Source organism: Parus major, chromosome Z, assembly GCF_001522545.3.
Source record: "Parus major isolate Abel chromosome Z, Parus_major1.1, whole genome shotgun sequence".
NCBI lineage: Eukaryota > Metazoa > Chordata > Aves > Passeriformes > Paridae > Parus > Parus major.
Window position 1 is genome coordinate 54765255 of NC_031799.1, and position 19062 is coordinate 54784316.

The 19062-nt window shown below is 36.4% G+C and overlaps 1 protein-coding gene across 1 annotated transcript in view; it reads left to right on the forward strand.

The window, feature by feature from the left end:
• Positions 1-19062, forward strand: part of SRFBP1 (serum response factor binding protein 1) — a 66843-nt gene that overhangs the window by 19888 nt on the left and 27893 nt on the right. Inside the window, exons 2-3 of the mRNA XM_015652838.3 lie at positions 1771-1859; positions 2815-2887. Coding sequence (XP_015508324.1) covers positions 1771-1859; positions 2815-2887 — 162 coding nt within the window. The remainder of the gene's footprint in view (positions 1-1770; positions 1860-2814; positions 2888-19062) is intronic.

A 19062-nucleotide genomic window follows, 5' to 3' on the forward strand; every position in this document is an offset into this window, starting at 1 on the left:
TGTTTTCTTTCTTCCTTTTAGAAGAAGATGTACCATAGGGACCTATGATAATCTCATTCACTGTCATAAAAAAGAAATATCTGCATGCCTTGATGGCAGATGGTGATGTTATGGGTTTCGTCCTTAGCATGTAAAGACATGAGCAGTGCTGCTGTGTAGCAGAAACTTGGCACTTGATCCTTTTGGCATGTGGTTTCTGTTACTAACTGAAGTAGAATGCTTTTATAGGTAGACCTGTGTGTACAGTTACTTTTACTAGGGTAACTAAGGTAAGTACTAACCTTTGCTGTAACTATTTTTGGAACAGGAGACCACTTTTAGGTCAGTTGTTCTTGGCCCAAAAACCTTTACCTTTTTCTTTGTCATAGTGCAAGTGACTAATCACTGCCCCCCATACATGCCCCCTTCCCTTGCTTCTCAGAGGAGTACTGCTTCACATGTTCCTTTTCTTGCCTGGCAGAGGTAAGGCTGACAATCAGTACATGCCCCTCTCTAGCAATTGTTTTGCTCTGATTCAGCTTTCATTTAAGCCACTGCTGAATTAACAACTTGATTGAATTAGTAATGTAAGCTACAAACATAATCAGTTATGCAAAATATGTGTTCTGCTTTCCTTTTTTTTTTTTTTTTGTTCAAGCTAGTTGTAGGTTTGTAGCACTAATATTCCTCATTGACCTGACTAGGTGTGCTGTCATCATCAATCTGTTACTTTTTTGCTATCTCTGAGAAATTAGGGTAGAAATCTGATGTAAAGAACTTTATTGAGACAGAGGTGCCAACTTAATTTTGAAACTTATCCCACTTGATAAATTTAACATAAATTTGGCTTTTGTCTGGAAGACTGATTTTTGTTTTGGTATTTCATATTATTCAAAGTTTAATTGTTAAATACAAAATCTTAATAGACATAGTAAGATATATATGAATAAGTTAGGGGGAAGTTGAGTTGTAAAAAAAAAAGGGTCACTATTGACTCCCTGTATCTCTGAAACATTCATCATTAGATAGCACCTAGGTTTTCTGTTTTGGAATTTAGTTGTAAAAGACTGGAAGGATTTCTTTGTTCATCCTATCTTTCTAATAATAATAATAATATTGAGAATTCTCTTTCTTTGTTATTGGGGTAAGACAAAATATCATTTCCAGATTTTCTTTAAAACTGCCTGCTTTAAATTTGGGAGCACAGTACTGGGTAGGATGGCAAGTTGAGACAGACTACAGTGAGTTAGAAACCTCTTGGATTTTTGTTTTCAACAAAAATGAATTCACATATATAAAAACAACTTAACATCTCAAATTCTGCTCTATAATAATGTTAATTTTGAGTCTTTCCTTAACACTTCAAGATGCTTCATAATGAAAATACTTTTATGTACTATGCGCCAATGGACATAATGTACTGCTGGTGTTTCAGTGGGACAAAAATAAGCTAAGTGAAGGCAAAAGGTGAGACTTCTCAAATCTCTAGCTCAGTCTTGCTCTACGAATAATATTAAATGGCTAGTTAGGAATGTCTTATCTTCTGTTTAGACCTCACACATTTTTAAACTGTTGGTTGTTCTTCCTCTGATGCTTTTGGAAGCAGTTTGATTTTAATGGAAATCTGAATTCAATTGAAATGGGATTTGGTTAGCATGAAAATGCACTCTATTTTCAAAGTAGTTCTCTTTGTTCAACTAATTTCTAAAATTTAAGTCAATATAATGAATGTATTATATATGGAATGTAATCAAGGAAAACACTTTATAATGTCTTCCATATTTCTCACAGGTTGTGAAGATGAGAAAAGATGTGAAGAAGGCCAGAGTCCTCACTATTCGCAGACTAACCAGACACATCGGGAAATTAAAATCGAAAAAGTCAGTTTCAAGTAATAATGGTTTTTTGTGGTTTATAAATGAGGCTGTATTTTAATTGTTTTCACAAAAATGGAAAAATGGGAGAAAAATGTACTACATTTAGAACTTGAGGCACTAAAACACATAAATTCTATTTGTCTTATTTTTACATCATTTTAGACTAAAAATACTATCTAAAACGAGTTTCATAGAACAGAATTGGGGTGGCTTTTTTTAATGGGATTTAGTGTATTGGAAGGTAATCTGAATCAGGTACAGAACCTTTCACAGCACTTCTGAATGTGTCAGTTTTCATCTTTTAGGTTATTCTGCTGTTGAATTTAAGTTACACCAAGTTTTCTCACTGTAGCTATCCTTCAGGGTTGTGTAGCAAAAAATACTTTGTTTTCATAGATACACAGATCATACTTGATTTTTAGTAATTACTATTAATTAATTTTTATATGAACAGTTTAAACAATATTTTGTATATTAAGTTTTTAAAAATTACTGGCCTGAAATAACATAGCATGTGTCTTAGAGATGGTGTGAGATACAAATGTTACTGTGTTCATAGTGTAAATTGAGCATACTCTCACAATTTTAGCAAGTTGTCCAAAATAAGAAGCAAGCCCAATGAACTGCCATATTTAAATATTATAGACCTTAATATATAATTGTTTGAGACACTCTTGTCACCTATTCTTGATATGAATTGTGGTTTAGTATTTTCTAATACAGTAACATTTGTTTTTCACATGGTTCTGCTAAATCCTCAGTGTTTCTTCTGCTGTTCAGTACACCAAAAAAAGGATTAGGCTATGTTCAGCTCTTTGCTAAAACATTCATTTGCCAATAAGGTATTGTGTTTATGAACCATCTCCTGATATTTTTAATTTTGCTGCTTATTATTACCAGAAAGGAAATAAAGTAACTAAACTGAGATTTTCTTAATAAAGATAGACTTCACTTGCAGGGGTTCAGAAGACTTGAAATTAAAGAACCAAAAACGAGTTGAGAGATTGATAGAAGAAATCCATGCCATGAAGGTAATTCCATGTTTAGGTAATTCAATATTAGAGACAATTATTTTAGTAACTGAAAGCTTTGTATGTTTTCTGCAGCTGCATTACTGAAACTTCAAGTAATTTCAGAGTAAGACCAACATAACTAGCAAACTATGAGTGCTTGTGTTTGTCAAGGTGTTAAACAATTTGAGTCTTAAGTTTTCCAGGCTAAACATGAATTTGGTTAGCAGTATTAAAAGTTTTTACTGTAACAGTTAAAGCACAGAATTTAAAGTTCTTGTGCCACTCAGGAGTATGGGAAGGCATTTTGTGTGTCTGACATTACAGTATCCTCATTGTCTGCAAGCTTTAAATACCATGCCATTTGTATTTGGTTCTGTAACAGTTTCAGATTTTAGCTGCAAGGGACTGGTTATGCTTGAGTCAGATTTTTTTAAATTTTAATTTAATTGCTGTTAATTGACACAGTGTTTGTATCTTATATGTTATGACATCAAGAAAATGCTTCAGAAACTTTAACTTCTTAATGATTTGTGCTAGTCTCTCAATTTTAGTGATACTGCATAAGATTATGTGTGGTCAAATGAGTTATGAATTCCAATAATAGGGCTTGAGCATAAGTCATGTATCGGTCATGACAAATGTTTTCTCACAATATTGCTGTTTTGATTGCTTCCTTGGTAAGTGTAGTTGAATAACTGCAGTTATCCATGACTACTACTATCCAATAGTGATACTACTTTTACTATTGTGTGCTGTTCTGGGAGGTTTTTTGGGGTTTTTTAACACTTCTTTCTTTTTTTCCTCAGCATTGCAGAGATCTTAGTCTTCAAAAAAAAGGCTAGTAACAGGAAAGGTTTCATTGACCAATTCAGATGTGCCAGATGGATCAGGCAGAACCATAGGGATTTTTAGATTCATACTTCCAGTAAGAGTCTTCATAAATGAGTAAAAGGGAAAAGAAAGTGGTCAGCGCTGCTCAAACACCATGACATTAACATTGAGGCACTCTGCATTACTGACTTGTCATCAGTCTTAAACTCGGTCATGTATTTGCTCCTTTTTCTCTCCTTTTTTTGTTCTAATTTTTTAATTGTTTTTAAATGCCATGTATGTGTGTCTCAGTTTGTAAGAGAATGATCAAGTGCTCACATGTGTTACAGCACTGAGCTTAGAAGCCCATGTTTTATGGGGCTTTTGTGAGTGTCCTTGAGATGGTTTCACTGAAAGATTTGTTCCACATGCATTTACCAGGAGTGTTTGTTTTGTCCACATTGAGCTTTTTCGTTCCAGGATTGGCTTATGCAGACATCTTAAAGCCTGCCTGCGCTCAGGACTGTATTGGCCAAGTACATTCAACTCCTCCTTCAGTAGTCTTGAATATGTACAGGGCTTGTAAGTGGTAGCTTTAAGAGTAATTGTCAGGGGAGGATAGATTTGTTATCTAGAGTAGCAGTCCTGCCCAACCTGCTGTAATTTAAGTCCCGCCCTTAGGGAAAATAGTCTTCTCGAACTACATGGCATGGGTCATTTTAGTTCATGGGATCTATGTAGTCTTTTAAGGATAAGGTGTTCTAGTTTGGAAGCAAGATTCCTCTCTATCTGGAAGCAAGGATCTGCTCTCTCTGTTGGGGTTTCCTACTAGATTACAGCTTTTCAACATCCACCTGCTCTAACATGAGCACCTTTTCTCACAGGCTGCCAGTGGATCTCTGGATCCCCCATGCACTTCAAGAACTACAGGGAAAAAGTTTGTTGTATTATAGTCCTCACCACAGCTTGTAGAGGAACCTCAGCTTGAACTTTCAAAGCACCTTCTCTCCCTACCTCCTTTCAATGGGCTTAGTGTCACCATGTTGTTCCCCTCATGTGTCTTCACCTTTTCCTTTTCTATGACTAAGGAGAAAATTGTTGTCTGTAGGTTCATTTGTTCTCAAGCTCTATCAATTGTTTCAAAAGTTCTTGAAGGGTTTTGTAGCACTGAAAGGTTGATCTTGTCTGGGCTCAGTACTGGGGGAATTGCTTGTTATGCCCTTCGCTGCTGGCCACATGAGTCTCACTGGCACTGCATGGGCTGTGCCAGCCACCACGGTGCTGGCACCATTCCACACCTCTCTTACTGTGTGGCATTAAAAAGGAGAAGCCACTGCTGACACCTCTGCCCTTCTGCCTGCAGCACAGCTGGCTAAAGGCAACTAAACAGGAAAAGTTCACTGCAAGCTGTGCAGTCCCAGCAGCCGCTTGAAGAAGAGGAGGGACTGTGTGTGTTGTTTTCCTTCTTAAATATGTCATTGCAGAGGCATTACTAACTACTCTGATTGGGTCAACAACATGTTGTCTATCATCAGAGCCTTCAGGGATTGGCTTTGCTGGACATAGTAGAAGCTTTGAGGAGCTTCTCTCAGAAGCCACTTCTGTGGCTACCCCCACTCCCACTTAGAGCTATTGTGTTAAACAAATGCACAAAGCCATCTCTTTTAAACATCAGTCCTTTTTCTTCCATCATCAAGAACAGACCCAGACTTCCTTTTTCCATATCATATATCCAGAAGAAATGAAAAAGCCACCTAAGAACTGTTGGCAGCAAAGTCTTTGGAAGGACTTTATGTATTCTGATGACCTCAGAGCAGTTATTGGGGGATTCCATTTTACAGGAAATTTGTTTCAGTCTTGGGGGAGAAAGACTGAAATTCTGCAACCTTGACACAGTTGTCTGTTTAACTGAAGTTTTGAATGCAATGGCTTAAGTTTCTCTTTTTCAGAAAAAAAAGTCTAATAGTTTGAGATCTTAATCAGGGAGAATCCTTTGCTTTCTTGAGAATTACGTTTGTCAGTTCAGCTGCCTGTAAACTCACAAACTTTTTGAGCCTGCAGCTCAGCAGGACTTTTCAGAATGAAACAATTTTGAATTTCCAGCTACAAGATTTTAACTTCTCTTTCTAATTTACATTTTTTCTAACTATAATCTGACACAACAGGAAGGACAAAATGCTTCCTGTTACCAGCAGTAGTATCACTAGCTCTCAGGGGTGCTATTTTCCCATCCTCAAGTAAATTCTGAACAGACAGTGCTGACATAATATCACTTTAAACACTTTGGTTTGTCAGAGTGAGATGGTATAAGATACTTTTACTTTTTAGGCTTAATAGAGTGTTTTTTTGGTTTTTTTTTAATGTGCTCTACATAGACATGCATGCACAGTTCTGCATATATATTAAAAATCTGTGAAGTGCTGGTGCTGGGCTGTGTTGAAAAAACCTTTTGTTATTTGAATTTGTAAATAGTATATATTGTAGTATTGTTAGACTGACATGTAATTTTTTTCTTCTCTATATTTATATTTTCATTGTTAGAACTGAAGAATTAAAAAAAACTAAACTGGCAAATCAAAGTTCTCAAGCACAACAATCAGAAGTAAACATTGTGAGAAATTAGAGCAGTGTCCTGCATTGTGGATGGAGGAACTGGGTTAATGGTTTACAGGAGTTCTCAAAGCTATTAGAATAATACACCAGTTTTTGAATTCTTCAGTTTTCATTTTTCCAAAACTGCATGAAATATTTATTCAACCATTCACAAAAGATGGGGAGAGAATGGAATGATCCTTTCTAGCCCTCTACTATGATACTACTTCTGTGAAAGACAAAACCGTGTATACTTACAGGTATTTCTTTACTTGTTTGTCAGGCTTGATGATACTATCAAAATGGATTCATTACCCATGTAGAGTACAACTTCCCATATTTAAGAAGCTATTATTTTTTTGAAAGTTTCTTGGCACAAAAAAACCAGGTTGTCTAGTGATTTCTTAGTAATGTGTAGCTTTCCTTGAATTGTTGGAATTTCTTGGCTGAAGATTTTAATATAACTGTTGTTTCTTCATCATGTCTCTAGGAGTACTTTTGCTACTTTTATCTTACAACAAAAACCTTGGCATTATGGAAGGTGTTGCTATATCATGTTTGGGGAATGCCCATTACAAAAGTATGGACAAAGGGCAGTTTGCAGTGCTTGAAGGGAAAATGCCTTCCATTTGTCAGGAATGAGCAGCAATTTCTTTCAGCCATTTTCAAGTGTCTTGAAAAAGGAAAGATGCATTCTCTGTCCTGAAAATTATCACTGGAGAAACAGATCAGTTAATACAAAGAGGGTTTTTTACTACACTCAAACCACAGTATTTATCACAGAATAATGAATTTAGTACAATAGATACAGGAAAAAAATAATTTTACATTATTTTTTCTTAGTTTTATATTCTAGGAAGACATTAACAGAAGTAGATTTAAATATGAACTCCATTATTAAGCTTTAAAAAACCAAATTATTTTATAAAAGTAGAACCTCAGTTTGATGTTTTCATACTCATTGTCCTTGGAAAAGTCATTCCATTTCCTGAAGATAATAGAGGTAAGGTTGAGAACAGGGCTGGGTAACTGATAATTTTTGTAGTAGGTCGGTTTAAGGAGCTTGGTAGGTTCATCTTTTAGTATGGCCTTTTTGCATGGAAGTTTTATATCCTGAAATACCAGGCTTTTTTAAAAATCTTTATAATTTCCTTCTAGCAGTGGTGTTTTCTTGCTTAATGGTTTCATCTTATGTAACCTAGCTTTCAGTTTACATCTTGCCATTAAATGGTCTTAAGTCAGAGTGGAAACTAACGCAGTTTTTTGCTTTTTCGTTCTCTTAGCATGTGTTTCCAACAGTCTTGCATATCTTCTTTTAAAATAGGTAGCAAACATTCATCCTTATGTTATAGAATCTTTAACCTTTAAAAGTTTTGTAAGAGTAATGGGAAGTGCTTAAACTTCAGTTCAAGCCTAGGAACTTCTCAACAAAAGAAGTTGAGCTTCTCAACAAAAGGCTGAGGCAGGAGTGGGTCAGATTTCGCAATGGTGTGGGCCAGATGCCACATGTAGACCATTTCAGGGAAGGAGGAAGGAGCAGAACTTAAAGCTATTCCACCTTCAGTGGAGCAGTCCAGATCCTTGCTTTGGTGCATGTGTCTTACTTTTTATCTGGGCATGATGCATTCCTCTGCAGTAATATAGGAAGCCATGGGGTGGCATTGAGTGCCAGATATATCCACGTGTGCATTGGTCAGGCATGCACATGCAAGGAGTCAAGCACTATTGGGAAACAGAAAAGTTGGCTGCTTGTGCTCTTAACAGCACATTCTACTTTGCTTTATGGCAGTTCATGGCTGTTCTGGACAACATATGCCTTAGTAGGGAGTATTATTTTTGTTGAACTGCATATTAATTCAGTGTCTGTCTAAAATTATGTCAAGGTTGAAGTAAAAGCTCTACCAAATAGGGAACACAATGTAAAGACCACTTAATGTAATGGAGAAGGTGGTATGAAGATTTTCAGTGTGTTCCTGAGCCCAAACATAACCAAGAAGGTCCACCAAAGGTTGGAAGCAAGAACAGCAAGCCTGTCAGGAATGTAGAAGACACTGCCTCAATGTGCAGAGATTGTTAGTAAATACAAAACTGATGGATTTTCAAGTAGTGAGGAATAGGAAGCACTGCACGAATGGATTCTGTAGGTACACTGCAGTAGAAGTAAGGCTAAAGGAAAATAAGATTCCACTGCTCAGTGTGAAGATGAGGAATAAGGTGAGCTATTTAATGTATTTTTTTTAATTGATGGTTAAGAATGAGGAAGGAATGCCTCATCAGGAACCTACATAAATATGTCTCCTCAGTGTACCCACTTTACTTGAATATTCCTACCTATATCCTTTTTTGATTCTCAAAGTAGTGAGAAGGCAGGTTGGTATAATCACTGTCTGAGTTCTGTTCTTTATCTTCATAGCACTTCATGCTCTTTACACTGATACATTGCTTCCTTTCATATTTATGCTAAAATGAGAAACTCCATACTTTATATTCCTATCTGTTTTCCTAAACTAGTCTCTTGGTTGCATTTCACGCAGGGTCAAAATACATTGAATGAGCAATCTCAGCATAAGAAAACTATAGAATATACTTTTCTTTTTCTATATAGCAAGCAAAAAAGGATACTTAAAACTGTAAGAAAGACAGAAAATTTAGTGTGGGATCTTGTACTGTACAGTTGTAATTTGAAGGAATAAAATAGCTGACAGCCATTCTTACTGTTTTATTACATTATGATAGCAGAAGTTCGTTGGTTTTTTTTTTTAATATATTGAAATACTGTCCTGGATTACATAAAAATTGGGCTGCATTTCTTAAAAATAAAAGTCAGTAAAAATATCATCAGCTTCATTTTGAAAACTTCATTGTTGACAAGATACTTAAATAGAAGCAGCTATCATGGGGTTTTTTTAATGCATTCGATTCCTAGTAACAAAGTCAAAACAGATCACAAGGACAGATTTTTGTTGGATTTGAGACAACTTAAGGAAAATATTAAAGTACATTCTAAGTGCAGGTTGTCAGCTGACTTAAAAATATGGCTTGCAGATGAAGCTTTTTCTAATCAAGTCTTGCATAAGAATTTTACTATCTTATTTTTTGTAAGGATGCAGAATAAGCCATTTTCACGTTTTGAAAAAATAGGGGTTGCAGATGTGTATTTTCATTGTTTATTTTAATAAAGAGGCAACCTTTGCAATAATATTTAAAAAAAAAAAATGCAACTCATATGCCTTTATGTGAAAATAGACCAGTGGCAGCAAAACAAACCACTTACTATTAATCAAAATAATGACAGAAGTGTCAGCTTGTTCTGCACTCATGTTGAAAATACTTGTGTTTTCAAAATAGATACTTTCTTTGTTGTTGACTCTTTCATCATCCCAACATGCATTTCAATTTACTGAACCAACTTGGGCATTTTCTTAAATGTCTCTGTAATTTGTGAGAACCTGAAAAAGAAGATAACATTTCTATAAGTACTACATAGATTTCCTTTTCCTTCGATCATCCTATGCTGAGGTATGGTAGTCGTCAAAATAAGATTATCCTCATGGGATCTCTGAGGCAATTCTAATTAATTTCTTGCTGTATACTAGCTGGTCTTTGTACTTAATTTATTCTGGAGAAGTGAAGAATAATATCTACAGTAAATAGTGAATCTGCTTAGTATGGTGGATCAATATTAAACTATCTAAATATCCTTAATCAACTGTCCTTTTTTGTCCTCTTTCTTCTAAAGAAATTTTCCATAGAAGTTTGGTTTTTTTCCTTCACAAATAGAAATCCTTCTTTAATATTGTGGTAAAGGTTTTATTCGTATTTCTTCTAATTGAAGAGTTTGTGGTGGGAGAGAAAAAGAAATTGAGATCGCTGTATCTTTATAGTCACTTGGAAATTAATTAATTCGGAATGGCGACTGCATGAATGGTGAGTTGCTATGACTCCTTATTCCAGCTGATGCTTTTGAGTGTAAAATCTTATTTCCCCCATGGCTACCTCCTGTGGAAAAAAAAAAAAAAAAAAAAAGAAAGAAAGAAAAATGAAGTCTTTTTGGGAATGTAATGCTAGTGTGAATATGACTTCAGTGCTGGACAGATGTTTTGGCACTTCCTATTTAAGTGAGGATTTAGTGAGCACATGGATGAATAGTAAGAGGTAGAATAATGGTACCTTTAGGAGATGATAGTCATGCCTGGCAAATCAGTGGGAGTTCTTTGAAGGAGTAAGTACATAGATATTGTTGATTGAGTCTGTACAGTGTTTTGTATTAAAAAAAGCAAAAAACAACATCATTGTCCAGCTTTCACCCAAAGCCTCTAGTGGTTTTATGTTGTTTCAGTTAGGCTTTTCTTTTTTTAAAGTTGTTCATGGATATGAATTTTCTTCTTTTAGTCACAGAGTTAAACATAGTAAGCAAAAGAGAAGAATAGATGCTTGGCTTTCGTAGTGTTGGAAAGCTAACAGTGGAGATTTGTGCAGATCAGTGCTGGAAATGATTCAGAAAAAGTGAATGAATGACAGAACTTTATGATTCCAGAATTTTGGGGTAGTGAAGATACTGATACTAAAACACTGCTGAGCTGATCATTTGGGCAACAGAATGACTGAAGATATTCAATGGTGATAAATGTTTAGTTCTTGTGGTGGTGGTGAGAATTACATTTCCAGTAGTTAATTTTTACTGGATTGAAAGAAATTGTTTTTTGCTGATACTGCTAGGAGGTGGATATCAGAGTGTCCATAGATATTTGTGAAAATGCTAGTTTGCTCTTCCTTGTCTTCAGACAGAAGTCAGTCTCTTCCTATTAAAATTAATTATTTTACTGTATACTGCATAAATCATGTTTGTGCATGTAAAAAACAACCAAATAAACTAGTGAAAGTATAAAGAAGAGTGTCAAGAACGATCAGATATGGCACAGCATCTATATACCGTGTAACAAAATTGGAAGAGGATGTGCCAGGATACAAGGTTAACTACTGATGTTGGAGTTTCAACACAATTCACGTATTTGTCCTGGATAGATATTGTGTACTGGTATTTTGCTGAGGAGGTTTTAACAGCCAGTTTGAAAATCTCTATATACTAAAAACCTCTTTTTGTGTTTTGTTACGATCTCTTTTTTTCACCTTTACTCCTCACCCTGGGCAAATCAGGTGACAGGTTTGTCTTGCTGAAGTTTCAAGATCTCTAGGAAAGGACAAAAACTAATTCATTTTTTTTTCCATGGAGCTCGAAGAAAGGACTGGAGGAAGAGTAATTTTCCTGGTGACAGTGCATACTGGGAAAAGGAATGGAAACAAGTTCTTTTTATCTGCATGATGTCTAATCTTTGAACTCTTTTGCCCTCTGGAAGCAGACCAAGGGGTTGTGCAGACGGGGTCTGTATTGATGTGCTTCTGCTTCACACTGCATCTCTCCGGGTTCTTCTGTCCTCGCTACTTGTTTCCGTTTCCGCGTCTTATTTTCAAACCCGAACGTAGCGGGTGGGGAGTTACTACGCGGATGGCGCCCATTTGTCAGTCCCTATCTCGTCGTTAGGGAATGCTGTGAGCATCCAGCACGTCCTTTCGCTGGCTGCCTCGGTGGCGCCTTGCTGGCTGTCGCTGCTGCCGGGCGGGAGCGGGGCCGGGGGTGCCCCGCGCCCTCTCCTGGCAGGTAGCGCCGCTTTCCTGCCGCTCTCGCTCAAGCCGCGCTGCTGGCACCCGCCGGCGCTGCTGGCAGCCGCGCCGAATACCACGGATAGTAACTCAAAACCCCAGGCGCTTCCAGCCAGCAACAGGGCTGCTTGGAAATATGGAAACCCTCAAATCGCATGTGGTTGTTATTTTAATATTAGGAAAGCACTGTGGAACAAATTGTGTCAGTACAATGAAATTACAGATTGCATTACAGCACAAGTGAACGCTGACATTCAGAACTAAGAGATGTTTGAAGAAAAAAGAATACTCAAGTAATAATTTTTGGCATCATGCTTGCTGTGCTTCTAAGTTTTTTTTACTTCTCTTTTTTTTGACATTTTTAATGCTTGTAATTGTAGTTTACTTTCATAGTACCTTCTAGTTCTGAAATCGTCACGAAATTGCAGACTTGCTAATTGCTTTCTGTATGCTATGGTGAAAATGGTGACTGCTCTCTGAAAGTGACTACTGAATCAGATGTGAACCTCCAAAATGAAACAATTCATTTAATCTAATTGACAGAATAAAATGCCAAGTTCACAGTGTTCATCTCGGTAGACTGATGTAATTGCTGGCATTTGACTTGCATACCTCTTGAAATATTAAATTAGTTTATAAACGTGGCAGAAAAGAGCAGCCTATACTTGCCAAATAAAGTTTGGGTATTTTACAAGAGCTCAAACAATTAGCCATGTTAAGTGTTCTTTTGGAGAGTTGTTTATTTCATTATGTTTTGTTATTAAAGCATGAATAAGTAGTCTTTCCCTCATCTGCTTGTTCTGCTTTTAGGAAAGGTTATGCAGTGTGGAGAAATGAGGGTATTTAGCAAAAGGAAGGTAACAATTTGTGCAAAACTGTGTTCACAGGAATATGATGTACTTTTATTAGATGAGTATTTCTGTAAATTTAATTTACCAGAAAACAATAAGCCCAAAAAACAATAAAATTTTGTATTGTGAAACTTACTAGATGAAAATTCACAGGTTGACAGTGAATTTCACTTGGATCTAAACTGAGACAGCAATATGTAGACATTTAGTAATGTTTAAAATTTGTGCCAGCAAAAACCTGACACCAGTGCAGTTCACAAAAAGAACAATTGCTAGACAAGTTCCCCTAGAAGTACATTCTTACATTCCCAATGATTAACTGTGATTTTGGAGTATTCTTTTTTTTCTTTTTTTTTTTTTTCCCTTTCTGTTTTGACAGGTTAGGAATAGTTAATTCCCATCAGAATGAATTGTGCTATGTTTGTCTAAAGTGATGTGGTTCTCAAGCTTCTGATTTTTTTGGGAAGCTATATTCTGGTAATTTTCGCCAGTGATGTCTTTGGTTTTGTTATTTTAAAATATTAATTAAATTTTTTTTTTTTTTTCTTAATGCGTTTTGTTGTATTTCTTTCCAAGTTGTTATTAATCCAACAAACTTGAAAATTAATGATTTCAAGAAAGGTTATTTTCTTATTTGGAGAGGTCTTATAGTAAAATCAAAGACCAGTTAAAACAACATAAAATTCACCAAAACTTTTGAAAATATAAGGCAGTCGATAAAGCATGCAAAGTCATTAAAAATGCATTAAATGTCTTTGGTGCATACTTCAGGAAAACTAGAAACTGTAGAACCATTTCTTCCTAAGCTTATCTTCCTCTTTGTAATACAGACCCTAGATAATTTATAAATTAAAAACTCTTATTACTTTTGAACATCATAATAATGTTAAACCCAAGTGATACAGGGGACTGTATTTAAAATATAATTCACTTAACCTGTCTCCAATTAGAGAGAAAATGTCTTTATTTCTACTGGATAAGACCTCTGTTTTCAGTATAAGGTGAAACAGAACCAAGTCATGCAGTCAGGTTGCCAGCAAAAGCTTTGTTGGCTACACCGATTAAACAAACAAACAAAAAGAATCCATGGGATTTTTTATTATGCCTTTGCTTTCCTGTAGTTGCCTGTCCTTTATGACACAGGTATGTACAGTAAAACTTGACTTCCACGGAAAGCTGCATCTCTACATACGTTTATTTTCGGACATTTGTCAGACTTGCTGCATTGACTGTAAGCTTAGCAAAGGCTAACTTGTTGAACTTGCTAACTTGAAGTTATTTATCAAAAGAATATTTGTTGTTTCTGAATATGTGTAAACTTCTGAAATAGTATTTATTCAAGCACTATTAGACTTCTATTCTAAATCTGTTAGTACATATATGTCTTTGGTAGAGAGAAGCTGCCACAACATGCAGAGCATTACTAGTTAGAAAGATACACCTGCCCCCATTGTAATGTGGTATGTAATTTTCTTGGAATAATGAGTACATAAGTAATATGCTGATCTGATTTGTTTGTATTAATTTTGAGTGCACATATGCCTCGACAGACCGTCTTTCTACTTTGTCACTATATTACACTATATTAGATAAAAAGGTCTTCCCAAACACATGCACCCCGCAGTGGTTAGTTACTATCTTTTATGGTCTCTTATTGCTCAGTTGAGTCCTGTGTATTTTAAAAATATTTACATATTAGCACCACTTAGATTTTATGTTCATCTGTAATTTAAAAAGCAAGAATTTATGACAGTGAGTCACCAAAGAAATAATGAAAATAGCTCCCAAAAATAGATTTCTTTATTTGTTCTATCTGAAAGTGTAGGCTCTGGCGTAAATGTGTGCAAACATTGAAAATCCTAAATGTTGTCTTGCCAGGAAGAATGGCAAGTCGAACTGAGTGAGAGAGAGATCTTTAACCTTTGTGTGAATAAATTAGGTATACCTTGTCTTTTCTTTCTTTTCTTAGGAACTTTGTAAATGTTTCTGTCCTTTTTGAGTGTTGAAAGCAATGGGTCTAATGGCATTTTATTTAAATCCAGCATTAACAGTGTCTTAGGCATAGCAAGGCCATTCCCTGTGTGGTATGAGTGGATTGTGGTAACAGAGGGGAGCTGAAGTGCTGAAGTTTCCCAGCACATTCTCTGCCCTGAGCCCCAAGTGTGGTTTACCCAAGAATGAGTCCCCATTTCCGCTGCATGGGACATAATGTGACCTGACGCTTTCAAGATGGACAAGTGCAGGTTTTTTCCTAGTGGTGGTTAAAAAAAAAACTATCAGGAAAGTTTTTAGCATGGAGATGCGTAGATATTTACTAGATTAATGAAGGATTATAGTGTTCTTAATGAGTGACTTGTCAGTCTTCATAATTTTTTGGGTATCAGTCAGCTTCAGCCCTAGGAGAGGGGTGGCCCTAACAGCACCATCCTGGACTTCCTGTCGAATCAGTCTACCTACCCCTCATGAGACTGGTACTGGCCCCCACTGGATTCTCGCCTGTGGGTTGAAAATCTCAGTTCTTCTCAGCAGGAAACTCTTGGTGTGTAATTCTTTCACATCCAGAGATGTGTCTGCTGCAAAAGAGGGCAATGGAAGGTCTTTTTAGAATTGCTTTAGAAATGCAATGAAGTCAACATCTTAATGATTATCCAATCTATTTCTTTACACCAAGTAAAATAAATGGAGCAATTTCATCATTTAAGCATTCTCATTCAGCCAGGGTGGGATAAATTGTTACTGGGAATTGCCACACTCAGAAAAACGACAAATCATTAAAACAAAAGTGAGTTCTTAGGTAAGAAATGCTGTACTGCAGAAGGTGCAGTTGCATACAAGTGGGAAGTACAGCGTTCAGAGTTTACCTATCATCAGGGTACAGTTAGGGAAATTTGGAACAAATCAGTAGGCCTCTCTGGAAGGATTTTATGTAATTTACAGGTAATGGATAAAGATGAGAGTGACCTCGATTGCCTGGATTCCATTGAGGAAAAAACTAAAGCCAAATGGAAGATGAAATTTCCAGGGCTAAGACTACAGACTTCTGTCTAGGATTAGACTTCTCTTCTTCTGTGCAATATTACCAGGAGAGATACTGCCTCCCATTTTATTCTTGTTTTAAAAGTTGTAGTTAAAAAAATGAGAGCAAATACAGAAAATATCTAGAGACCTTACAAATCTTTAAACTTTTATTCTGTGGTAGGTGATGTTCAGGACATCTAATTACTGAGGAGAGCTTCAGAGGTGTTTTAGTAATCATTCATAAAGACTTGGCAGTAAGGTGGGCAGCTATTTGAAAGTGCTTAGCACTGTCTGTGGTAAAATTACGTAGGGATTTTATAATGAAGCAGTTATGTCAATATAGCACTGACTTGTTTATTAAACAAGTCTTAATAAACAAGACTTGTTTAATTATCAAGTTATTAATAAGCTTAAGTCACACTTAACTAGACAATGTCATATTTTATTTACTGGATCAATTTTTTTGTTATTCTGTTTATTAATTTTATCCAAGTTTCTCTTACGGTAGTACTGTTCATCTTGGTTCCACATCTAGTAAAATGGGGCCATGAGAAGATAGAGATTTGGGATTTATTTATTTTTATTTTTTGTGTTTAGGCATTTACTTTAGTGCCATTTACTTTAGTGTGGTGGTCCACTAATGAAACTTAGGTCACAGCTACTGACAAAGGATTTGGTCTTTATAAACTGCTAGGGAAAGAAAGTATTCTTTTTATTTATAATCAGTTTGATAATAATCAGTTACAGCAATGCATTTCTGGAAAACATGACTTTGTAACTTAAACAAATTTGTGCTCTTATAATGGATTTAGTTTCTTTTTGGAAGCTGGATAAACTTCCAGGTGCCCATGGCTGATTTGTTGCACTACTTTGAAGATATCCCATTTTTGTGTATTTTCACAATGGTAATACTTACTCATAAGTGTAAGACTGCTTTTTTTCTGAATGAGTAAAATATTGAACTTCTAAAGACTTAGAGGAGAAAATTGGTTATGACAAGAAGGCATACAGCGATTAAATTACAGGGAAAAAAAAAGTTGAAAAAACGTTCTGGAATTTTTTTGTCTTATCCGTTTTTCCACACTAAGCAACCTAGAAAAATGACAGTATCAAAATCAGACTGAATGCCGTGGAAAAATATAAGAAACTTTGTGAGAAAGTAGTCTCAAACACAGGTTTATGAGTAAAAATTATGATTATGTTTTAAAAGCTGAAGGTATTATTGGGTAGCAAACTATAGCTGAGATTTTACCAGAAATACAACTTTTGGTAAGGGTGTTCTGTTTCTGTTTCTATATACCCTAATTCTGTTACTTACTGTTTGGAGAAGCTTCACCATTTTGAGAAGTCATCTTTTCATACGGAAGGGCTTAAAACTTGCACAACTAAGAAAATGTGAAAAAATAATGATGAGAAGTAATGAATTCTTATGATAAAGGTAAACAAAAAATACTAGTCAAAACAAAATTGAAATTGTGTCATTTTTAGTAGTCTGAGGACTCCTAAATTGTTTCCACAGGCCACTGGCAGACTTTAAGGTTTTTTCCTGAGTCATTTAAAACTGCCTGAGACAGCATAGCTGGGAATACATTTTGTATGAAAAAGCTTGCATTTCTGAGATGTGTCAAAGCCTCATTTGACAGCGAATTTTTTTGTTTTTGCTGTCTTCCAGAGGCTGTTCAATAAATTACATTTCCATGCCGTTTAGGTTAGGACCTCTTTCTGACTCAGTATCGCTTGGATAAAGTGTCATCTGAGCTGCCACAATCAATATAAACATGAAATCCTATTTTCACATACCACTTACGCTTCTATATGCTCCACATACTTCAATATAGTCTTGTCTTTCTGTGTAAGACAGTTACGGTTTATTTTTAAAAAAAATCTCCCAACATGGCTGTTCTAAGTTTCTGTAAGTACTGGGGTGAGCTGGCTGCCTCCCGTACTCTGTTCAGAGATGAGTGCCTACCTCATAGCGACCCATTCCTGTGCCCCAGTGCTCACTTTTCCCAGACCACGCCAGTCTTTGCCCACTCCAGTCCTTGCCTATCTGTAGTTACTTTTTCCATAAATTTGGTGTTTCACTGTAACTTTGTATGTAGTGTTGGCTTCATGTGCTATTACTAGCTCAGTTACCTTGGTAACAAGATGTCCGCCCCTGAAGTCTGCCCTGTATTCCACCTTTCCATGGAGCTTGTCTTGTTTTTGTGTAACTCTGCCCTAATGATCTGTACAGCCATTCTGCAGCTTCTTGCATTATCTATCACATCCAGCAGTTCTCTTATGTCCAGTAGTTTTTCACATCCTGTTTATTCATCTTAATCTCAGGCCAAGGCCTGATCATCTGCCTGCAGGCCTGACAGGATCCAACTGGCTAACAGGCCAGTTCTCCTGACTTCACTGCCCACTGGAGCAGCTGCCTGGGCAGTGAATGCCCAGAGGAGCATCATCCCCAGACTGTTGGAAAAAATTGCTGATCCTACTCCTTTGCCACCTCTTTCCAGTGCCATCTTGGCATTCCAGTGGCTGTTTCAGGCCGAAGCATCAGGACAAACAGCTACACCATTGTGCTTTGTGTCATGTGCATGTACTGCAGAGTGTTTCCTCGCTCATGCCCCTGTCTCCAAAGGATTTCATAATAAAGATTGAGATAAGGGTGCAGTTTATAAGTAAAAGAAAATTATCTTCTTCCATTGTTCCTTACTGCTCATTATCCACCAGTTTGCCAGCTAGAGCACTAAGTTGTCTATCTCCCATGAGAGAAAACATGGTCATCTGCAAAGGAGAAGGGTCTCTTGATCTCAGCAGTTTTTTATCATCCCTCCATAGGCAGTCAGTATGGCAGCACCTTACTTTTAAGGTTTTGGCTTGGGGTATTTTTAGACATTTGGGGAAATAGGGAATATTTTCAAGGTGAAAGAGTGTGTGCATTGGTTTTTAGGAGACCTTTGTCTGTATTTCCCTAACCTGAGATTGTTGTAGTTTGTATACTTCATAAAGTAGCATATTTATCTTGTTCCCCCTTAACTTTTGTATTCCTTGTTCACTGGAACATAGCATCTCTCTTGGAAACCAAGTGGCATAGGCTATGACACCAAGCATTAATACAATTTCAGAAAACAGCTATAATCTGTGAGAGTATTTGGAAGGCAGTGCGTGTTCTTCATTAGGGGCCTCCATAAGTGGATCTTCGCAGTGCCAAAGGGATAGACAGGAAAAGGGGAAGAGATGAAGCAGACAGTCAAAGAGCTGGTGGACAAG